Genomic DNA, 25,901 nt, shown 5'->3' on the forward strand with positions numbered 1-25,901 from the left:
TAAGAAAGAGGTGATATGTTTAGTCCCCAGTTGCTGGAAACTTGAGAATTTGCTTTTAAAAAGATACATAAACACAACTTTAACTGAAATTAAGTAAAAGATACCTTCTTTGGACTATTTCTGAGAAATGGTTCTTAAATTAACTTAGTTTAAGTAATTTTTTAAAATTTAAAGTTGAAGAGAACTACTGGAAAAAAAAAAAAAACTTGACAAATTCCATGACAACATTACTGAAAAAAGAAATTAAATCATCGAGCAAAATTTCTTGTTCATATATTTATCCAGTGAGGAACATACAACAAAGACATGGCAAAAAACTGAGTCTTCACCAGCAAAACCATACAACTGTAATGTATCCATGGATGACATTAAGACATCAGGAGAATATTCCTATTTAATCTGTCCTTGTGAATTTTTTTCCAAGTTGTTTTATCATTATATGACATATAACAATTCACTTTTGTATACTTACAATGCTCTACTGTGATTCTACTAATAACAAAATACTATAAAGTATTATATGGCTCAAATTTTTAAGGTTCATTAATTGTACTAAAAAACTACAGTACTCTAGGGAACTTATTTTCAAAATTTTTCAATCCACTGTCCACTTTGGGATATAGGAAGATCCAGTGTACTCATCAACTTCTGCTTTCCAGTTAAAAAAAAAAAAAAATGCTATATTTCTAAAGTCATGGATTAATTACACATATTCATATAGAATAAAAAAAAAACAACCTACCACTGTCTTATTAGAGATAAGATAAACCCACAGATCATTTGAAGAAATACCAACAATATCTGGTTCACACTCTGACAATCATAGTCCTTGAACAAGTCTCTAAGGAAGATTTACAATAAATTAGCTATCTCTTTAGTAGTTTATGGCAGATGCTGGAAGAACATCATGAATTAAGAGTTTGATTCATAACACTAATTAGCATTTTTGTAATAATGGATTGGCTTACAATTTTTGTTAAAATTCAGCTAGGCATCATGTGCTTACAACTTTGAAAGACTGAAGATTCTTCTGATCCATTAATGCAATGATCAAAAACAACTCTAGAGGGATCAATGATGAAGAATGCTCAAGTTGCAGCATGAGAAATACTTTTTGTTGTGACCAATGTGGGAATTATTTGACTATGAATATTTTCAAGTGTTTTGTTTCTTTTTTCTTTCTCAGATGAAGTAGGGTAGTGAGAAGAAAGGATAGATTGCAAGGAAAGATTATAAATGTTTGTCAACTGAAAAAAAAGATATATAAATAAATAAAAACTTTTTTTTTAAAGTTCCACATAAGTTTATGTTTCTGAAGCCTGAAGCTAATAAGATATATTTCCTCGGGAATTAAGATGGCACCTAATTCATTGCTATCATTCTGAAATTTTCTAACTAGACTATTTTCCCCATAACATCTCAATAATGAGTGGCTTCTAAGTTCTAGACATGTTTAAGAGACAGCTAAAGTGTTGAAACATTTATAATTATCATATATCAAGAGGTTCTTTTATGCACAAATATTATGTTAAATCATAACATCAATATCTATCAAGAAACAAGTTTCCTCCCAATTTAAAATGTACTTGTATTAGATTTATAGAGCAATCACTTATAAAATAGATTCAGTATCTCTTAAAAGAAAATGTTGAGTCATTAAAGAATTGAGTTTAACTATATCAAAATAGAATACGTCTCAAATATACTTGTATATTAAATAAAACAGCCATTTACTTTTTACAAGACTGCCACAGACACATGAAGTTTTGTCCAGGTTTTTTCATTTGTTCCCCATGTTGACTGGATGTACTGAATGGAGGCTGAGAACTGTTATGCTGGCCCTGTACTTGAACAGTTGGTACTGGTGTCACTGGTGTGCTCTGTTGAAAAATTACAAATGCATGGGTTTTTAAATAACAAAGGAAAACATGTTCACATTTTACAATTCATTCTAAAAATCCTACATGAAAAACTATGCATTTATCTATTAATATACTGAGCGCTTACATTTCTTTAAATATTTCAAATTTAAGAAGTATGTGTGGTTAGCTGAAAAATCTTTAAAAATATTCAGTTCCCTTAACTTCACATAAAAGCACATTAAGCAAAATTTAGGTAAACAAATTATATTTAATCATCACTAAAGCATCTAAATAATTCATTAAAAAAATTTTTTTAACCATAAATCTTTATTAGGATATTTCAACCCATTAGAAAACTAGTAGTTTCTAAGTTGAAACACTAAATAGTTTCACATCTATGATTAAACTATTCTAGCCTCTGGACTAAACTATTCACATAGGCTAGTAGGAAACACAGCACAAAACAATATAACAATGGACTTATGCATATGTAGAAATCTATTGTCAATTAATTCATTAAATTAACTTCTAAGATTAACCCTTTAATGAGGTGAGTTTTTCTCCATTAATATATTATTGTCAAAAGATTTATACTTGTTTTTAAAAATTCTTGTGTAATGGCAAACTATGCAATTCTCTTTCTCTTTCCTCTTAAGCATTCTTTTTTTCCAAATTTACACCAAGACTATGAAATTATATATTTAATTTTAGTAGTGACATGTACAAGAGGAAAAATGTTTTTTGTACGGCAGAATAAATGTGGTTTGTTTTTAGTTTCTGATTACATATCAGATTGTATTTAAAATATTCAGCTCAATTGTTTTATTATCTTGTTTGTAAAGAAATTTTGCCACATAGATAGTAAATATCACAAATGACTCAAATTATAAATTTAAAACCTTTATAATCAAAAACTTTTAAGAAAATGAAAGTATATGATTATACTTTAGTATAAAGGGAAGAAAATATACAACTAGATAACAAAAAAAAAAAGGGACTAAAAGAAAAGAAGTTGTAATAACTGTTATATTCTTGATGCTTGAAATCCTCCTTCCAGGGAGAATGAAAATGACTTTTAGTAGTTAAAAAGATTGTCAATCAATATTTAGTAAGAATGCACCACGTTCAATTTGCAACAGAAGACAATAAAGAAGTATAAAGAATTTGTGACCTTGGCCCATAAGAGCTTACAATCTAGTTTGTGAAATCTCATGCATATCAAAAGCCAACAATATAAAGAATGATAAACACCAAACAACAAGTAGAAGGAGAGGAAGGAGAAAGTCATTCCTTTATTGGAAATGGGAAAGAACAAGCTTTGAATATTGTAACTAGGCCTTGAGTGATAGGTACAATTCAGGCAGGCAGAAAAAGGTAGCAATGGTATTACAAGTAGTGTAAATATTATAAACAAGGACACAAAAGCAATAATATATATTCTGGAGAAGAGAAGTAAAACAGATTCCCTCTAGTATAGTTTATGTTGAAAACAGAAAAGTTTGGAATGCCAGATTGGGACAATAAATAGCAGATTAACAACTGCCCTGCACATAACAAAGAGTCATTGAAGGCTAATGATAGAGCAAGAAAATAATCAAAGTACATATTTAAATATATGGTGTCATACTAGAACTGGAGAAAATGTAAGCAGGCACTCCAGTCTAGTTATTGCACAAGGGCACTTCGGTGCTGTTACTTTAAGAATGTCACCTTTTCGGTCCTCAGTCTTCTTACCCCCCTCTTCTTGACCCTCTTTTCTCTCTAACTTCCAGGACACCATTTTCTCCTGGATCCTCATACAAGCCAGGCCCCTGCCCCAGAGGATCTGGGGCTTTCTCATGGCTCTCTGCACTTATGATTCAGGCACCTGCTGCCCTTCAGTCCCCTCTCCATATGCCTTCCAGACACGTCCAGCTGACCTCTATCCAAAACCAGACGCCCTGAGCCCACTCTGATTCCCAACCGCCCCATCATGGTTGGAGGCACGGCTATCCTGCCAGTCCCTGGGCTAGCTGTCCCCTCCTCAAGATCTCTGACCGCTCCCCTCCTCCCCGTGGCCCACGACCACTGACTCCACATTGGCCACACCTCTCCCATCCCCTCCTTCCCCCTCTTCTGGCACCAGCAGGTGCAGCTTCTGGGCACTTACAGCAGCCTGCTCTGCCCACCAGTCCTGCTCCTCCCACTCGGCTGCCAAAGTGGTATTCCTACAGCAGAGCGCTTTCCCTGTCACTTCTCTATTCAATGAACTCAAGTAGCTTTTTATCTTCTCAGATCAAACACAAAATCTGTTGTTCACTGTTCACAGCCCTTCACAAGGCAGCTCATCTAACCATTCTTCTAATATTCATACTCTTCTCTTCCCTTCCAAACTGTCCCCACTGGCTATTCCACAAACAAGACCCCTCCCATCTCTGGGCTCCAGACATTTTCTTTGGCTATTCCCCAGGCCAGGAATGTTCTCCCTCCATTTCGAACTCCTGGTTCTCTGGCTTGCTTCAAATCCCAACTAAACTATCACCTTCTACAGGGATTGATTTTCCAGCCCCATTTAATTCTAGTATTTTCTAGCCCCATTTAATTCTAGTATTTTCCCTCTGTTTATTATTTCCTTTTTAACTATGAATACCTTGTTTGCAGACATTTGCACAATGGATTATGATTGTCGTTTGCCTTTCCCCAATCCTTAGCACAATGATTAGTATATGGTAGGTGTACTTCTTATTAAATCCTTATTAGTTTGACTGACAAAAACAAAAGTGGCACAGCTGTAAAGCTATGTTTCTCTATAACTGGTGGAAAGTAAACTTGTAGAATATTTTTGGAGAACAATGTGACATTTAAAAAAAATACCTTTTAGTCCAATATCTTTTGACCTCACTGTTAAGAAGACAGCCTGAAAACTTTATAAAAACAAAAAATAAGCTACCTATGCAAAGATTTTCATGTTAATAGCATATGTAATTGCAAAACAAACAAACAAACAAATAAACAAACTGAAAACATTCTAAATGTAAACTGATAGAGGAATAGTTTAATTATGGAACATGAATATAATGAAATGTCATAATGTAATTAACTGAATGGGTATGAGGTACATGAAGAAATCTGGAAAAATCTATGTAAATAATAACAATAATAACAATAATAATAATAGCAAAACCAGAAGAATAGGTAGTTATTAACTGCAAAGAAAAAAAAATAAGAGTGTAAGAATGAATGGAAAATAAAGAATCCTGTGTAAGATGTAGTAAGAGTAACAGAAAAACATTTCATTTTGTGTGCTGAAATAATACTTAATATCTATGTTCAATGTCATCTTTTGATAAATGTTTCAAAAAGAATGAATTAAATAATTATAAAAATTCAATTAAAAATGTGTTAAGTTATAGAAAACAAAATCTGTCAAGGCTCATACTTTTACTATCACAGTATCTACAATGTCTAATGAACTCCCAGTGGAGGAAATAATATAAATCCCTGGCATTTGTATAATAATTTATATTCCCAAAGCATTTTTATAATTCAGTCACCTTTTAAGCAACAAATATTTTAAATAAAACAGTAGGAAAAGATGATAAAAATGAACCATATATAAACAATTTTTTCTGGCATAGGTTTGCCCTCTTGAACTAAGTATGGAACCACACACACACACACACACACACACACTTATTTTTAAATGATATGAAAATATAGGCTGAAGTTATCAGTTCTTAGTAATGCATTTCCTATGAGTTAAAATAAGATGCTACACTAGCCCAAATAGCAGTGCAACTGTGGATTTCTGGGGAAAGAATCAAATTCCTGTTAGCTCTAGCTTAATTGATTCCTGGCTATGTGTGAAATTTATATTCCTAGGCTATATACTTGTTTTCCTAATACTTGATAATTGTCATCCTTTTGATGAAAAAAATCAAATGGGCCATACAAGTATCATTGTCAATGGCATTTCACATAGCTATATTCCACTTAACTTTCTACAGGAAAATATTTTTAATAGGCTTTATAAAAATATTAAAAACAACAGGTAAGAGAAATGCATACATTAGACAAAGACAGAAACAAAGCAAAAGTGGGGAAAATATGAAAAGAGGCAATATTTTTATGTATAATCATTTCATATATGGACATCTGTTGTGCTGTAATAGGAATACAACAAAGTTACCCTAAAGAGGATAAAGTGGTATGGTTAACCTAAATGGATTAATAATGAGGTGTTAGATGACATCCCTTATTCTTGGAAAATACTTCTCTTTTTGCCTTCAGACCTATTTCCATTTTTTTTCTTCCAATTAGCTATAGTTCCTTGCTTTTTTTGAATAGTCCTTATTATTTAAGATCTTTCTTAACACTTAGCAGTATAACCAGTATAACAGACAAAAGTTTAAAATTCACCAATGCCTTAAACATCTACTGTTTAAAAAAGAAAAAAAAAACACTTTAATTCTTGGTACTATACTTTAGACTTTAGCAAGGGAATGGATAAACTTAATAGTGACTAGAAGAGGGCAACCATGATAGCAAATGGCTTCTATTGGTTGAAACAAAAGAAGATATTTAGGCTAGAGGAGAGAATATTTACAAAGCAATATAATAGTTGTTTTGTTTAGTTTGACCCAAGAGGATAGAATTTTGAAGTTTTAAAAACAAATTCAGTTTGATGTAATAAGAAAAAACATCATGGCAATTAGGCTTTTCTAACGATAAACAATACTGGCTTGGCTGGCTGCAGGTTACCTCTAAAGGGATGCCTTTAAACAAAGGCTGAATGATAACTTCATAGATTGTTTTGGTGACTACACAGATAAAAGATTTATCAGAATTGGATAGCTGCTGAGGTTCTTTTCAATTATGAGAATGTGTGATTCTAATTCCAAGATTTCATACTGGAGAAAAACTTTTTGTAAGTATAGCCTTAAGAATGTAATGAATCTAACTTTTACTGTACACTATTCAAATTGTTTTCTAATAAAATACTACAAAGTTTAGAGTTCTACCATTAATGAGTGTCTGTTTCTTTCCTTTCTGTCCCTCTCTGTCTCTATGTCTCTCTCTCTCTCTCTCTCTCTCTCTCTCTCTCTCTCTCTCTCTCACACACACACACACACACACACACACACACACACACACAAAATGTATTGACATACTAAAATTTTGGAAGTTCTATAACTTTATAAGAAACTATAAACTCAAACTTCTTATATGTAATTTGGGAACGTATCAATAATGCTTATGATGTTGAGCTATTAAAAACTTTATTATATCTAAGTAATTCAAATATATAAAGAAAAAAATTATGGTTCAGTGAATTCATAGGGCTCTTCTTAAAATTGGCTAATTTTGTTAATTGTCATAAATTATCTGGGATAATTAATTCTAGGAGAATAGAACAGGAGAGTACCATGTAATAAAATAGAAAATGTTTAATACAGGATAAGAAATACAGTGACTAAAGCTTTTTTGGGTTTTTTTATAAGTTAAACTAAACTTGAAAAAACCTAGTTTGAGGGAAAAGGTTAGCATTCACTAATTAGTTTATCAATTAGTTTGAAACACCTGTTTAAAAATAACTATAGGTACTAAAATATTCTAGTACTTTTAAAAATTTAGAAAAAAAATATATGCATGCAAAAAAATATATCTACACATATGTACTACACAAAATATATTAATGAGAATGATATCATGATTATAAATATTATTCAAGTTGGTATTCTTCTGTAAAGCAACCTGCTAAAAGAATATGACATCATGATATGTTACTTTAACGCCTGCTATTCTTTCTATATCTGCAAGGTCTAATTTTGGCCCATTGTTGAAAGTGATTATTGATATTTTTATAATTACTAATGGCAACCAGAAAGCCAAACTAGAATAGGATGGTTTGGCTTTAGTAGGAAGGGGGTAAAACCATAAGATAATGACAAGGTAAGGATAATGATAAACACAAGCATTTAAGGACTGGGGACTGAGCAAGCCCCACATGGCAACAAATAAAGCATTTCAGTTATTTTAATTTTCATAACTTGAATGTGATCTCAGAATTTCCATAAAGATATAATTTGATCAGAGAATTTTTTTTATGTTAAGTTTTTCACAATTTTGATTGAAAATATTTTGGAAGACATGGCAGAAATCTGAGAATCAGAGAAAAACAATAAAATGACAAAATTATATTAATATTGTTTAGAGCAGAGCTCCTTAAACTTTTCCCACTCATGACCTCTTTTTTGCCCAAGAAATTTTTGTTATCCAAATTATGTAGATACATAAAATAGATATACCAATCAAACATTTACTGACAATGAATCATAATTTCTTAATCCTTAAACTCGGTTATGAGACCCCATACAGGGTTACAACTCAATAGTTTAAGAAGCTGGTATTTAGAGGACAGTCACATCTAAATTCAAGATAATAAATATAGCTAAATAAAATTTAATATATAATAGTATCAAGAAGAAATTTGGTAGTGTTTTTTAAAAACAAAAACAACAAGACCTCTCTGAGATTCATTATTTAAGGATATTGACGAGCAAGTTGCTTACAAAAATATTCTTCAAAATGAAGAAACACAAAAATTGTCTTTGTACCACTTGCAAAATAAGGGGGGAAAAGTGAGAAAATAAAGACTTTAAAGCATATATAGCTGGATAATTACTTTTCCCAAAACAAAGATACAAATTAATTTGATCAGCATTAGAGGAAAAAAAAGTAAAGATGTTCTTTAATATTATGTGCAATTAATGTTAAAGTCACCTGACTTTAAAAGCAAATATGACTTCAATAAGAACCGGGGAAGGAAAGCACAACAGTTTTGATATACTATGACTTTGAAACAATGTAACTTGATAAGTTTTCAGGGCTGAATAAAACAGATTAACTAGCAATTGCACTGCCAAACAAATTTTACAAAATTGATAAAATGCCATCACAATTTTAATGAAAAGAAACAGTAGAGTGAACATACCTGCGTGGCTATGTTCTGTACATATGATGATGGATGCTGCTGCTTTTGGTGAACAGCACTTTCTATTGCTACTTTAGCTACAGTGCTTGGATCCGCTCCTGCTGGTACTGCAACCATTGTTGCACTACAGCCAGCATTATTGGGGTCACTGATTGTAACAATTCTAACTCCTACTTTATTTGGAATTCCTGGAACTGTTTCCCTATCAATATCCTCTGCTGGCCTCTTTACAGTTTTGCATTCTGCTGTGCCATTAGTAGACCGAACATCAGATGATAAGGGAGACTGGGATGATCTAGATCCTGAGTGGGGTACTGCTATGATTGGATGTCCCTGTATAACAGAGGCTGCAGTATGTGGTGAGACAACTACACTTGGGCGTTGCTGAGGCACATCTGAACTCAAACTTGAAGCTAAAGGTCCATTAGGCAAATCAGTGTTGGTACCACTAAGTTGCTGTGTTATCAAATTTGTAGCCTCCTGTATACTGCTTATAGATGGTGACCCACCCAAAGTTAATACAGGTCCATTGGAAATTCTTTCTATTTGATCACCTTTGGCAGTATCTTGCTGAGTGGCATCTAAATTCCCTTGTTCCACTGGAGATATCTCACCATTTCCCACATGATTGGAAGTTTTGTGATTTGGAATGTTTTTGCTTAAATGAGAACCATCTCCTTTATCAAAATCACAGATTCCATTAACTAGGGGTTTCTTCAAATCACTTTTGAATTCTTGTGTATCCATCTGTTCCAAGTTCTGCTTTCCAGGAGCTCCATTCTCACCCAAATCTAACGAAGGCCCATTACTGATTTGTGAGCCCTGGGTGGTCTCATTTTGACTTTTCCCTGAGTTTGAAGGAGGTAGACTTGAGTCACTATACTTTCTTCCATTTAAAAGACTTCCCACCTGCATTTCATTTTCTTTTGTATCCCCATTGCTGGTGTTTGCAACTCCTTTTCGACAGGATGGGTTTTCCATGACTTCTATTTTACGTTCGTGAACATGTAAACCTGTTGCTTCCTTTGCTTCCTCCTCCTTTTGGCAAATTATTTTATCACCTTTGAATGGGGGAGCAGCAGCAGCAGTAGCACATGGTGATTGTCCAGCTGAAGGTGCTTGAGTAGCTGGAAGTGTTTGCACCTGAAGTCCAACTCCTGTTTGTGTTCCACTCATGGTAATGCCTGCTGGAGCAATGATCTGAGTTGCATTTCCCTGACTCACAGTTGCAGTAGCAAAACTAGTATTTGGCACAACTGTTATGGTAACCTGGTTGCCAGAAGTCCCTTGGAAGATAGTTGCTGGACTATTTGAGATCAGTGGGCCTGGCAATATTTGTAAGTTAGAGATAGGTACTGTCTGTACTCCCCCTGGTGGGGGGATTGCACTTTGGACCAGCTGAACATTTTGCTGCCCAACCAATAGCTGCTGACCTTGAGACTGTCCTTGTACTCCAAAACCAGGTGTTTGGTTATTGGTCACCTGATAAACCACCTGAGGGCTAGGGGCTCTTGCATTATTAGGAGGAGGAATCTGTGGAGCTGGGAGTATCAGTTTACCACCAGGGGTGGAAGGACCTCTCTTTGGAAGTAATAACTGTTTTATCAGACTAGATTCACCAGAAGCAGGCTGACCAACTCCTGTGCTAGTTTGCTGTGGTTGAACTTGCATTTGTACCTGTTGTGGCTGCTGAACTTGGACTTGTACCTGCTGTGGTTGAGATGCTGGTGAATGTTGCTGCTGTTGCTGCCTTTTCACAGATAGCATCTGACTGACAGTTGGAGGAGGCCCCTGTGATTGAGGAGTAGAAGGCGGAGATGACATAACAGTCGGGACTTGGCTATTTGTAACTGGTCCAGGTGATGGTGAGGAAGATGGAGTTAAGTTTGGCTGTCCAGGTAGCTGGACCGTTTGATTAGCTGGGATCGTAGTTGGATTAGCGAGAACAATTTGGTGAATGGCTGGTGCATATGTCTGACCTTGTTGAGCTGGCTGGCTCACGATCACTACACTCTGTTGGGTTTGCTGTTGGGACTGCTGGATAGGCTGCTGTACTACTGTGGATGTAACTTGCTGAGAGGGGAGGGGCTTGGGCGCAATGTTCTGAAATCCTACTCTGGAGGTCTGTGGACTTGGGACTCCAGCTATTGTAACCATTTGGCCAGCTGCTACTTGGAAACTCTGTACTGAAGTAGCAGAGACGATATTAGATGCTGAAGTTGTTACATATTGTGGGGGTGTGATGATGACAGTGTCTTGTTGCTGGTTACTAGAAGATGACGGCTGAGATGAAGTTTGCACAGGTTGGGATGATGTCGTGATTAACTGCTGACCTTGTGAAACTGTTGAAGGGCATGCTGGTAAGTTCTGTACTCTGCCAAATATATGGCTCTGTGGTACAGCTTGCTGAATTACTGTAACAGGAGTGCCTGAGGAGATTTGTCCTGGGACTACTGCATGTAGTGGGGATTGCTGTTGAATGACAGGAGGATGATGAAGCAATGTTTGAGAGCTGACAACAGTCACTGGCTGGGGTCCTGCAGTATGATTCTGAACAAGGGAGGCCTGTGCAGCTCCCCCTCCAACAGCAATACTACCAGGAACTGCCGTTGGAGGAATAGTACTCTGAATTACTGCAGCCTTAACTACTTCACAAGAAATTGGAGCTTTATTTTGTATCACAGTCACTGTAGCGTTTTGTTGCTGCTGGGTATGAACCGAAGGGTTTGGTGGAATTCTAGAAACAGTCTGTGCCACAGTATGAACACCTTGGATTGGAAAAGACATTTGTGTTGCAGTCAAATTTGAAGACTGGCTATTAACAGGAGTCCGCTGAAAATGATTTGCTATAGTTTGTGGTCCATGTGGGATTCCTGAAAATAAAGGAAAAGCAAATCAAACTAAGGAATCAAATCCAACATTAAGCAAGAATTCATCCTTCCATGCAACTGAAAAAAAAGATGTACCTATTAGATTTTAAAATAGTAAACAATTTGTGTGACAAGTCTCAAGAGAAATCACCTTGACACACGGCATCATTTATCTCACAAAACTATAAACTAAAGAAGCTGGTCTATAACTTTGTAGTAAAAGTCATAACAAAAGTTATTTCACTATCAGTTAGCTGTTTTTAGCTTTTGATTTATAACTAAATTAACTTCAATTGAAAAAAAAATGTAATAATAAATTAAAACCTGCTGGTGAAGGAGTTGGAGACACATCTGGAACAGACTCAACACGAACCACAGGTGTAGAAGTTGATTGTTGCTGATAGTACATCTGAATGGGAAGTGGTATTGCCCTCCGTTTTACCCCTACTACATGTATATGTGCCTGCCCATTGTTATTTGGATCCTCCACTCTCTTCACTGTATGATTCGGAAAGACCGTTCTGTCAAACACAAGCATGTTTATTAGCTTTTAGAACCACCACTAATTCCACACAAGATTTCTAACAAAGGTCAAAGTAGAACATTACATTGTTTTAGTATAAATATTGGACATTCATTATATTTGCCATTTCTAGTCATTTTTTGCAAAAACAAGTAAGATAAGCAAAGTACTGGAAAATGGTCTCTAATTTTTTAACTGATGGCAACATTCAGAAATTTTGATTGGATTTTGTGAAATTCCTACTATCTTGTGATTTAGTTAATAGCTAATTATTCTTTATTATTTAATATTTAAACATCACATTTCTAGAAAACTAAAATCTTTAAAAGACTATTATGATGCAAAAATACTAAATTAGACTCAATTCCTTACTTTTAAAAGTCTTATAATAAATAGTTAATCCAATATTATAATTAAAATCTTATCCATAAAATTTTAATCCTCCCTATCCTCAGTATAGCAATACAAGATTCCAGATATTGGTGAGCTTTTAAACTGAATATTTGGAATTGCCGCCCCACACTCCTAACACCCCCCCCCCCCCCCCCCCCCCCCGATAACAATAACAGCAAACCAAAAATATAATGAATCTTGATAATTTTATTTAAGTATAGACCATAGATCCTACCGAAGACATTTATAAAATCCAGTTGATGTCAGGATTCCACCGCGGGCTAATTTACTACAGGTTGAAAGGTATTCAGAGTACATTTCTGCTCGGGAGACTGAACAATCTGAATTCACTTCAAAATGTGCATTCAACCTAAAAGAAAACAAGAACAATTAACACTAAATTTGGGATATTTTAAAATACTGAAACAATTCAATAATACTGTCAAAATTTTGTACCAAAATACATACTAAATTTCAAAGAAGTAAACATTCTTACTTGTCAAAGGTACAGAGTGCCTCTGAACCTTCATTCAGAAGTATACTAACCATTTATTTTCCTAAGGTTAGAGTTCTAAAGGATCATTGGGCTACTTAGTCAAACTAATTTTATAGATAGAACATTAAGGAACAAAGAAGTATAGGTTTAATGTTTAATTTGATAATGCAAGTAAAATCACATTCTATCAAAAATATAAGGCAGTTGAATAAATTGTGGTATATGAAAATTATGGAATATTACTGTTCTGTAAGAAATGACCAACAGGATGATTTCAGAAAGGCCTGGAGAGACTTACACGAACTGATGCTGAGTGAAATGAGCAGGACCAGGAGATCATTATATACTTCTACAACAATACTAGATGATGACCAGTTCTGATGGATCAGGCCATCCTCAGCAACGAGATCAACCAAATCATTTCTAATGGAGCAGTAATGAACTGAACTAGCTATAACCAGAAAAAGAACTCTGGGAGATGACTAAAAACCATTACATTGAATTCCCAATCCCTATATTTATGCACACCTGCATTTTTGATTTCCTTCACAAGCTAATTGTACAATAATTCAGAGTCTGATTCTTTTTGTACAGCAAAATAATGTTTTGGTCATGTATACTTATTGTGTATCTAAGTTATATTTTAATATATTTTAACATCTTCTGGTCATCCTGCCATTTAGGGGAGGGGGTGGGGGGGTAAGAGGTGAAAAATTGGAACAAGAGGTTTGGCAATTGTTAATGCTGTAAAGTTACCCATGTATATATCCTGTAAATAAAAGGCTATTAAATAAAAAAAAAATTAAAAAAAAAATATAAGGCAGTTTTACACTGCAAATGTATTTTCATATGGAAGGAAAGGCCCATGTTTTATGGCAATTTGTTGATGCTATAACAATGAATTTCATATAATTAATGGTTCCTATGTTTATAAACTATTCATTTTCTATTCCTGACTGTATATTACTCCTTTACAGGTTGGAAAAAAGAAGAGAAAATTGAGCCAGATTTAAACTTTTTGGTTTTATTATTTCATAAGCAAGTAGGAATCTTTCTTCTTTCAACTAAAAACATACCAATCAAGATCCAATACTATTTAGTTCACTCACTCAAACTTTTAAACTAAACCATTAAATAGTTTTAAACTAAAACAGAATACTACAATTTCCTTTAATAGAAGAAAAGTGTATATATTTTATTCTATAGGGTTCAAAACTCTCTATTGTGCTTGCAAATTCATTGCACTAAAGAAAAAAGGAGTTTTTTTTTTTTCCCCTCAACTCTTGTTCCTGATAATTGTAGGAATGTGATCTTTTACAAGGTATGAATCACAACAAACTGTTGTTCTATGGAGTTTTAAGTGGTGAGACCTTAGTTGTAAATGGAGAAACTTGACAAAACACTAAGACTATGGGGAAGAAAGAGACTATCACTGATCAAATATATGACATTGCATATAGATTATAACCGAAATGACATGTATTATTTAAAATTGTGGAATGACTGAATAAAGCTATTATGCAATCATAATAATTCTTTAGCATTACTCATATGCTGAATTAAAGAAAGGATACATGCTGTGCCAAAGTATTTCCAGTCTTTCTAGTCAAAGTATCTTGTGTGGTAGTACATGGTCAATACAGTTTCCCTAATCCTTTCCCTTTATTATTGTTTTTAAAGACTTTGATAAGATATACTATTAAAATATGCATTAAGTCTATTTTAGATATTACATGCACTATAAAATGATATAAACATATGATGCATATATATGATATAGTATACTAAGTATACTACCAATAATGTAACATGTTAAATATTCTAAACCATGAATCACAAAATGAGACAGACAATATTTTCTCATAGATGAATATCTCTCATGCCTTTTTTCTATTCTGTTCATCTATGCCCTCTTTTGTTATTGGGAAGGATAGGGAGCCTACAGTGATATGAAAAACATTAATAGAGAATTCTGACTTTAGATAGAAATGTTAAAAAGTACCTTTTTAAATACCTTTCTGGTAGAAGTTTAAAAAGCATAATGGAAAACTAGGATAATGTACTTAGGGGGAAATAAAGGGATACATTTGTTAAGATAAGAAAATAACAAGTGGTTAAGGGTGAAAACATTTGGAAAACTCCACTTGACCATTAAAATAGTTTCCCCAAATTTGTACTTAAACTGGGGGCTATTAATTTAATCCTTTCACCTCTGCTTCTTGGAGTCTTTGAAAAATCCATTAGCTTTTCTCTGGGAATTCCCCCATTAACGCAACCAACTGTATATATTATCACCTGATATTACCATCTATTTAATTTTTCCAATCTTGATTTAGGAATAGACATGCAAAGATGTCAAAAAGGACCTAAGCTAGGTCTCCCAAAAGAAGAAAAGAGAGAAAAGAACAGCTTGAGAGGAAAACACATCTTTGGCAAAAACTTTGTTAATGATATTCTGATTTTCCCCAAAATAAAAGACTTTTTTTGGTTTTAATGGAATAGATATGTTAAATCCAACCATTCTGGAGAACGATTTGGAACTATGCTCAAAAAGTTATCAAACTTTGATACAGCAGTGTTACTACTAGGCTTTTATCCCAAAAAGATTTTAAAGAAGGGAAAGGGACCTGTATGTGCAAGAATGTTTGTGGCAGCTCTCTTTGTAGTGGCCAGAAATGGAAACTGAGTGGATGCCCATCAATTGGAGAATGGCTGAATAAATTGTGGCATATGAATATTATGGAATATTATTGCTCTGTAAGAAATGACCAACAGGATGATTTCAGAAAGGCCTGAAGTGACTTACATGAACTAATGCTGAGTGAAATGAGCAGGACCAGGAGATCATTATATACTTCAACAACAATACTATATGATGATCAATTCTGATAGACGTGACCCTCTTCAACAATGAGATGAACCAAATCAGTTCCAATAGAGCAGTAATGAATTGAACCAGCTATACCCAGCGAAAGAACTCTGGGAGATGACTATGAACCATTACATAGAATTCCCAATCCCTCTATTTTTGTCCACCTACATTTTTGATTTCCTTCACAGGCTGATTGTACACTATTTCAAAGTCCAATTCTTTTTGTACAACAAAATAACTGTACGGGCATGTATACATGTATTGTATTTGACTTATACTTTAACATATTTAACATGTGGTGTTCAACCTGCCATATGGGGGAGGGGGTGGAGGGAAAGAGGGGAAAAGTTGGAACAAAAGGTTTTGCAATTGTCAATGCTGAAAAATTACCCATGCATATATCTTGTAAATTAAAAGCTATATAATAAAAAAATTAAATCCCAATAAATAAATGAATAAAATTTTCCTTAAAAAAAAAAAAAAGGAATAGACATGTTAAGATATTAAAAAGAACTTGTTAGATCTCACAAGTAAAAAGAAGAAACTTGTAAGAGCTTGAGAGAAAAACACATCTGGCAAAAACTTTATTAAGGAAAAATAACTATGATTTGTTCAAAAATAAGTCTTTTTTTCTGTCAACTATTAGAGGATTATGAAGCTAGAATATTGTAATCTATAAAATGGGGAGTTCCTACCAACCTCTATGAGTTCTGCTAAAGTAATGGTAAAATAAAAATGACCTCAAGATTATGAATTACTATCAGACTATCCAAATATATTATCATTTCAATCATCATCATCATCATCATCACTGGCTGAAAAAATACTTAAAAACTATGTAAAAGAGTCATATTAATGACTTATGGCAAGAAGAAAGATAATTTGAGTAACTCCTTTGAAAATTGATCATTTGTAAGTGGGTAGGATGATAAAGTTGAAGTAATAACAGAATGTACACTTTGATCAATTCAGCCTTTGAGATGAGCTGGTCTAATGAAAAATATTCTTAAATATATTGTTATCCTAGCTGCACATTCAAATTGTGCACAATTTCCCCTTTTGTGAACAAATCTTTCTAGTGTTGATATACAAGTAAATAGGAAAATCTGGACTCCCCTCTCCCCTCCCACCCCCGCAGGAAATAGAATACCTGCCTTTCTATCTCTGTGACTTAAAAAGAATAAGACATTTATTTATGTCATGAGGGTCAGAGTGAGAAAGTAGCCATTTATCAAGGTGAAGTTTGGGTTTATTCCCAGGTATAAAGGGATAGGGGCTTGTGATGACTACATAACAGATTACAAACAAAAATCAATGAAACTTACAGTTGTCCCTTTAAAGTAGGAAAGTCTATCTCATGGCCAAACACTTCTAGAAGATGGCCTAGCTATTCTGCTTCAGGGATCATTTATATAAAAGGCAGTTCCCTCAGAAAGTCCACTTTCCCATCACCTATCTTTTCTAACTGTGATGTTATGATATGGGAACCTCTAATCAATACCCACATTCAGGATTTATTGGTCTTAACATGTAAGAGAAATGAACAATGAACCATTTGTTGCAAATTTTATGAAGTACACTATTTCTATTATTCAGTCATTGTCCACTTCTGTCCAACTCTTCATGACCCCATTTGGGACTTTCTTAGCAAAGATACTGGAATGCTCATGGCTTTTTTCAACGAGATAATTCAGACCAGTTCCAATGATCACTTTGTGATGAAGAGGGCCATCTACACCCAGAGAGAAGACTGTGGGAATCGAGTGTGAATCACAGCATACAATTTCACTCATTTTGTTGTTTGCTTGCATTTTATTTTTTTCTCATTTTTTCCCTTGATTTGATTTTTCTTGTGCAACAGAATAATTACATAAATATGTATGCATTTATTTTTACCATATTTAACCTACACTGGATTACTTGCCATCTAGAGGAGGGGTAAGAGAAGAGGGAGAGGGGAATTGGAACACAAGATTTTGCAAGGGTTAATATTGAAAAATTATCCTTGCATATGTTTTGAAAAGAAAAAGCTTTAATTAAAAAAAAAATGAAATCTTTCCAAAATAATGAGAACCACAATTTAAAGAGAGAGAAATAGATACTAGAATGCTTTGGCATTTTCTTCTCTAGCTTCATTTTATAGATAAAGAAATTGAGGCAAACAGAATCAAGTGACTTGCTCAGAGTCACATAGTGAATTGAGTGTATAAGGCCAGAGTTGAACTCAGGAAAGTGAATATTTTTCATTTAGAATGTGCCATCTAGCTGCACTATACTATCTTTAGTTCTCATAAATACGTAGGGTCAACTGAAGGAATATTTAGGTGCCCTGGTTCCCAAAGTGATGAACATGCATACCTAGGAGAGTATAACATAAACATCAGTTGTACACTGAAGACTGAGTAAAATCTACCGGACAACCTAGTTTGTGAAGAGCCTAGTACTTTTAACATACTCAATTGCTTTGTGGTTTGAAGTCTGTGTGGACCAGAGGCACCCTCTTTGAATGTGGGCCAGTTGAGGCCCATAAAATTAAGTTCTGGCTGAACCTGATTAAAATGTAAATGAGAAATATTTAACAATTTTTTAAAAATACATTAAAACAAAGATAACATTGCATTTTAAAAATTAAGTCAATATTTATCCAGCATAGCTCCTTGTGTATGGTTTAATGGGGCTTCATTTTTATCTGAATTTGATACTGATGATGGACAATATCAGAGTTCAGCAGAAGCTCAAAGATTCTGAGAGGAGAAGGAGAATGTCTAGCAGAGGGCCTAGTTGAGTTAAGGTAACTGACAGGATGGAAATAACATCATTATTATCATAATAACTAGTATTTATATAGCATTTCAGAGTTTTTAAATACATAAGTTATCTCATTCCATAATAAAACTTTTGATATGCTTACATAGTGAGTGGCACCCCTAAAAAAGGTGATTCCTTCCTTGAAAGGAAAAGTTTAACAGTGGGTGAGAGTACTGGATTTGGAATCAGGAATATTTGGTTTCAAATCCTACCTTACTAGCAGTGTGTAACCATGGACAAGTCACTTAATAAGTCTCCTATTTCTCATCTGCAAAATGGGAATTTAATACTCGTACTTCCCTCACAAATCTGTTGTGAGTCAAAATAATAATGTTAGTAAAGAATTTGTAAACTTTAAGTATTAAGTAAATATGTCTCATTATTAATATTGCTAAGTGGTTGATCCAAAACATGAAATATTGACAAAGCATTTTTGCCTGATGCAGGATAAGAACGAATGATATTTTTCTTTTCTCATCTAGCCTCCCCTATAAAGGTCAAGATAATAAAAAATAGGGATGCTTTAGAATGGAAGGAGAATATGGATAATTGTTAAGTAGAAATGGGGGGCTGGATATGAACTCTAACCAGAAGCACTAGATTGTATAATTGAGACTATTTGGAATAGGATAAAAATACTTCCTGATGGTGAAATATGTAGCTCATATATGTCAGTAACTAAAAAGACAATCTTTCCATCTTTGGAGAAAGAAGTTACTGTGGTAACCATATGAGATAGAAATCATCATAAGAAGTAAGAAAGATGGAGTCAAGAAGAATCAAGAAAAGTAAAATGAAGAGAAAGGCAAAAGAAAAAACAAATTCTGGAAGATACTTGATGACAAAGAACAAGGTTTACAAAACTATAGTCCAATTCATTTATAAATCTTTCCCCAAAAGCTAATAATTGTTTAACATATTATCATGTATTTAAATATATATGGAAAGAAAAATGTTGAAACTATAGAGTATACAGTAAGATATAACTCCTTGCCTCATAAGTTATGCAGTGCTAAACAACGCTAGATGTTAGTACATTTGGCTTTAATGTGATACATTATCAGTACAGATTTTTAATCAATCATTTATCTGTCAAAGACCATGCTTTAACTTATATTAAAACTAGTGGCTTAGGAGTCATGTAATACAAAGTAGATAAAACTAAAATCTGGGAAATTAAGCAAGCCTTGAAATAAACTATTGAGAATGTGAGCAATATGTTTTCACAAGTCCTACATTATTTTTTAAAATTGAATTTTTGCATTATGGATCAATTGTCTTAATTAAAATGTATATTAAGTCTAGCTGGTATGACATGTCTTTACTTCCACACATTCTTTTAAGTAAAATATTATTTTAAAATACTAATCACAAAATATTACATGAATTGTACACTATTGTGTTTTAAAGTCCTTAACAGAAAGTCATTATTAGAAACTGAACAATATATTGCTAATGTATAGTTTTGTTAGGTTCTTCCTTCATGTTATTCACAAAAAAGAAAAATGTGGAAATTCTGAGCAATAAATGTCAATTCTCTTACAAGAAATAATATTTTGTAAAACCTATTTTTTATTTTATTTTTTCAAAAAACAAGATTCACGGAATCATAGATTTAAAACTGGAAGGGAGTGGTCACATAGTCTCACTCTCTTAGTTTACAATGAGAAAACTGAAGCCCAGAAAGACTAGGTGTCTTGCCTCAAATCATCTGACAAAAATATTAAGTGGTAGAGCCAGATTACAAACTCAAGCTTTCACCCAGCCTTCTTCTCAATTATACCATAGTATCTTCAAGGGAAAGTCTCCTACCTGCCCAGGAAAACTGACTCTCGAATTTTGTAACTTCTATTTGCCTGTAGATCAAATGGAATATTTTACTAGAAAACTAAATCTCAATAGAAACAAAATGGATCCATTATATTTTTATAGGAAAAAAATTCTAGTCAAAGATCTTAATAATAAAGATTGAGCAATATTCCATCAAATTAACTTCAATACAAGTCACATATCACATAACCTTTTTTTCTCCAAATTTTACTCTTTTTCTAGTAAAGAAACAATTCAGGATGAAATAATCTGAATGGCAGATTATTACATTTCTTTTTGCTTTTGTCTTTCTAAGAAAATAGCTTTAAGAGAGCCACACCACTTACCACTGACAAGCAAACTTCTCACTATCTATTTCCACTATTCCTGGTGGTGGAGCAACATGCTGTGCTACAACTGCTCTGGAAGCTACAGAAAAAGAAACAATACATTAGCTACATAATTAAGATTTACTACGTAAATAAAAATCATCAAATGAATTATGATTCAACAAATAACACACTAACTGAACAAAATAAAAATCAGAATCTTTTAGCTTTTCTCTGTATACACAAGAAGCCACCTTACTAAGTTTCTTTTAAGATCTAATTCAATAAATAAACATTTATTTCTTATGTCACAGGATTTAACTCCAGAGGCTAAAATTTTTTAAATAGATTGTGTTCTAAATATAAGATCAAATTGTAATTTAGCACAAAATTTTGTTTTTGATTTACCAACAGTCCCATATTTATGAAGAACAAAGTAGGTTTCTAAATACAGACAGACAAATCTGACCCAAATATTTAACAGCCTTTCTATTTAAGGGCTTCATACCAAATGTTATCATCTTTAAAAAAAAGTGTTATCCTTTTTTTTCTTAGAAGAAATATAGTTTATGAAATTTAATACTTTTGTAAGTAAAGAAAGAAATCACCTTACCATTCTGCAATGGAATTTTAACTATTTGTTACTTTGTAAAGACTTTACACACACACCACCTCCCCACCCCCCACCCCCACCCCCCACCACCCACCAACCAAAGGAATTTTTGTAAAGCTTGTTAGAAGATACATTTACATACCTAAATGATCTGCAAATTTCAGATTTAGGAAAAACCCATCAAGCAATTTTTTGACCCCCAAGTAGATTTCAAGTGGAATCACTCTCATGACTGAAATTTTCTCTCAATCTTTTATAATAACAGAATTATAGGAAAAAGATTTCCTATGTCCAAATCTTTTTTGCTAAAAAAATTCTTCCCAAAACTGGGGGTTTCTTATTTCATATGTCCAAATCTGAGTTCTACATGTATTGTCAATATCTGAAACTTATGTCATCATAATTGACCAATTTCAGAACTGATCTATGATTTCATTCACATGGACAATTCCCTTTAGCACTGGAGACAGCATTCCTACCATAACGTATTGTGTAGATTATGTAATGAATTACTGTGGAAAACAAAACATTTGTTTTTTAAGTCATATTTACTAACCCTATACTGATGAATCTCCAGAAACTTAGCTAGTCTGATTATCAGATAAAAATCAATACATCTACCACTGACCTTTCCAATTTGGAAGTCTATCAGTGCTTGGATTAACCTCTGTTGCCTCTAAATGATGATAAATCAGGAGTAGGAATTTTTTTAAACTACTTAAGATGCTAGTAAATTAAAAACTAAATTGAACACGTTAAAAACTCTCACTATTAGAAGAAAACAGAATTAGAAACCCTAAAAGAATATAACCTCTATGAGAAAGCAAATTTAAACTTTGAAGAAAAACAAAACAAAATAAAACAAAAAAGCAAACACAACTTTAGGACAAATTAAAACCAAAAGAAAGAAGTGCTCCAAAACAATAAGAAAAAGAACTATTAACTTTCTGGAAAATTAAGTTTTTCTTGTTTCTATAGTTTTACTTTTATTTCTATCAGTGATATACAATATCCTTGGTAAATCCCAAACTCTTTATATTCCAATTTCTCATTATACAACATGAGGAATAATTTATACAACTCAAGAAGTTATCTTGTAAAATAAGAAACCAGCTTCATTTATTCCTTTTTAATGTAAATCTATATCTGTGTATGTATATATTTATATATACATACATGTAAGTACACACACAGAGAAGACATTCACATTCGATTTGATCTCCACAACCTTGTGTGATACACATAACATATATACTCATTTTATAGAAGAAAAAAATAGTTTTATGTGTCCTGCCCAGTTACATGACTAGGTAAATGGCAGGAACAGGGTTAGGACCTTGGTCTTTTTACTCCAAGTCCAAAAGTTGATACTCTTTTTATATCCTATCAGTACAAAGCAGGTTCTTTATTAAAAAAAAAAAAGGTATAAAAACCTTTCTAATGTCACAATTCTAACACAAATGTCAACATTCTAACAACAAAATGAAGATTAAAAACTTAAAATATCCGTAGAAAATGTCATGAGTCTCAATCCTATCCAATTAAAGTTAATATGTTCTGCTCAAGGTAACCAAATGGTACAGTGTATATAGAAGACTAACCCTGGAGACTGAGTTTAAATCCAACCTTAGGCACTTATTAGCTGTATGGGTCTTGGCATGTAACAATCTCTTATTTGCCTACAGTTTTCTGTAAAAGAGGATAACAACACCTTCTTACAGAGTTGTTGTGATATCAAATAAGATATAAGATACTTAGCACAGAACCTGATACATATGCGCTTAATAAATGCTGATTCCCTTTCAATCAAAGGACTGAGTAAAATAGTTCATATTTAAACCTTGGCCTTTTAAAAAACATTTGAGGGATCTAGTCAGTGGGAAATTTTTGATATTCTTTGCTTCTATAGTATAAAAGTATAAAAAGCATTATTTCAATATTTACTCTTCCAAAAGCAGTTACATATGGGCATACAAATAAACAGCAAGTCAGACTAAAAGGCAGCCACTATGCTAGGATGGATTTAATTTTGAGATTAGAAACTTATGAAAAATACTAATAGCAAATATGGTCCAGGCTATTATACTAACATGCTGGACCAGGATTTGACAAACTATGTTTAGCTACGTATAGTTTGTTGACCTTCACAAAGTTAGTCAAAATAATTGTAAAAACAAGAAAAAAAATTTAAAACCACTAACTGAAACTAGAGATCTGGAAGAGGAAAAACAAGATACCTATGATAAAATACAAGTAACAAATATTAATGCTATGATAATATAAATAAATACATTTATGATATAACCAATAAAATAAATTCTATATAATTTATAATTTGAAGAAATAAATTAGAAAATAAGTTTATTATACTATATTTTCACTTTTCTGGTGTTGAAACAATTTTTATATTTCTTTCATTTATCTTTTTTTACGTTAATAATTTTTATTTATGCCTTTTCATTATATCAGAATCATTTTAACAAATAAGCCTTTTCCAATCCTCATTTTTTAAAAAAAGCAAATCCAAATAACAAAGCAAATCTGACAAAACAACCTGCACCATTCCACATATTTAGTCCCCCTACCTCTCAACTGAGACGAGGGATATATGATTTTCCCTAACCTCTCTGGGACTATGATTAGCCTCTGCAATTGATTTGATCTCTGCACTACTTAACAGTGTTGTTATCTATATTCTTACAGACATTTTGTTTTGTTTCTTTTGGTTACAATTTCTTTACATTCATTCACACAATCACCCCAGGTTTCATTTTATTCTTTACAGACACCATTTCTTACAATATAATAATATTCCATTGCCTTTACAGACTAGCCATTGTTCATGGACTCCCAAATTGATGGGTACATATCACAAAGATTGCCACTCTAAATATTTTGTTATATATGAGAATCTTTCTTCTGGATATTACTGGTTTTATGTCCAGTAGTAGTTTGATAGCTAGCAGAGGTAGAAAAGTAGTTAAGAGTAATAGAGTAGTTTGAGAACAAAATCAGGAGGACCTGTGTTCAAAGACAGTCTCATCATTCACTAGCTGTGTGACCTTTGGAAAGTCACGTTATCCCTCTCTATGAGCTCCAGTTTCCTCATCTGTAAAATGGGGATGTTAATAATATATCACCTATCTCCCATGTTTTTTTTTTTTGAGCATAAGATAACATTTGTAAAGTAATTTGGAAACTTTAAAATATTATGTAAATGCTAAGTATTGTTTTTTGTTATCTGAATAAAAGGATATGAATAATCCAATGATTTTTTTCTTACATAATTCTCTAATGTTCATAAGAAGAAGTGGATCAATTCATCAACAGGTTAAATCTCAGAGTTGACTTAGTTTTCATTTTTCTTATAAATAAGTATTTGGAATATTCTTTCATAGTTGTTCTTTACATTTTTCTTTCAAAACTGAATATTAAGTCTTAAAAATTTGGGTCCGTTCTTTATTCATCTCACATATCAGATTATTTCCAGAGAATTTTTTTCCCAGTTGACATTTTTCTTCATATGATAGGCACAGTGCCTATATCCAATACATACAAATTAAAATTTCATGTAATCAAAATTGCCCATTTTATCTTTTATGATTGCTTTTATTGTGATTTTTATTAATTCTGATTTATCCCTCCAACCACACTTATGAAAAGTAAAAACTTCCATTCTCCTGTCATTGTTTTTTAATAATATGACCTTTACATTTAGGTCATATATCCCTTTAGAGATTACTGTGGTATAGTTTTAATTCTGATATAAACCCACTTATAAAAGTGGTTCTTTTATAAGTTTTCCCATCTGTTCTTATTGAAAAGAGATAACTTGCCCTAATAGTTAGTGTTCTAAGGGTTTATCAAACAAAGTTCCTGCTGGGTTCTCTTGCTTTAGTCTAATTAAAACTCTTCATCTGAATTTTTTGTTCAATGTTCAATCTGAACATTTAGAAAATTTGATTTTTAAATCAGATTTGTAAATCAAGATTTTTAATTAGTTCTATTGATATTTTTATAATTTTCATGAAAAAAATTTAACTCTTAGAAAATGTTAATGTAAAAGACATGAAGGTAAACCTCAAAGGAAGATTAATTTAAAGAATGAACCTAATGAAGGATTGTAATTTGTCATCTGAAACTTAGGCTACAGGAGTAAAGAGAGCTATATCGCTGGAGGATTGGTCAGGAAGTATTAAATTTTTTTAAAATAGTCAGAAAATCATAGTCTACACTAAGACATAGAGGTATTCATGATGAACACTGATCAAAGTAATAACTGATAAAATCAAATTTTCTTGAAGTACCGAAGTAAATATTATATAAAAAAGCAACTTTTATTTAAAATAAATA

General features: G+C 32.8%; 1 protein-coding gene across 2 annotated transcripts in view; it reads right to left on the reverse strand.

Annotated features, from left to right (window-relative positions):
* ARID2 (AT-rich interaction domain 2) overlaps positions 1 to 25,901 on the reverse strand; it is a 203,508-nt gene that overhangs the window by 28,187 nt on the left and 149,420 nt on the right. For both annotated transcript variants that reach the window (XM_031940372.1, XM_031940371.1), the window contains 5 exons: positions 20,954 to 21,035; positions 12,857 to 12,991; positions 12,030 to 12,226; positions 8,836 to 11,708; positions 1,735 to 1,880 (listed from right to left, as the gene is read on the reverse strand). In XM_031940372.1, the coding sequence (XP_031796232.1) occupies positions 1,735 to 1,880; positions 8,836 to 11,708; positions 12,030 to 12,226; positions 12,857 to 12,991; positions 20,954 to 21,035 (3,433 nt within the window). The remainder of the gene's footprint in view (positions 1 to 1,734; positions 1,881 to 8,835; positions 11,709 to 12,029; positions 12,227 to 12,856; positions 12,992 to 20,953; positions 21,036 to 25,901) is intronic.

This window comes from Sarcophilus harrisii, chromosome 5 (assembly GCF_902635505.1).
Source record: "Sarcophilus harrisii chromosome 5, mSarHar1.11, whole genome shotgun sequence".
In the NCBI taxonomy this organism is placed as follows: Eukaryota; Metazoa; Chordata; class Mammalia; order Dasyuromorphia; family Dasyuridae; genus Sarcophilus; species Sarcophilus harrisii.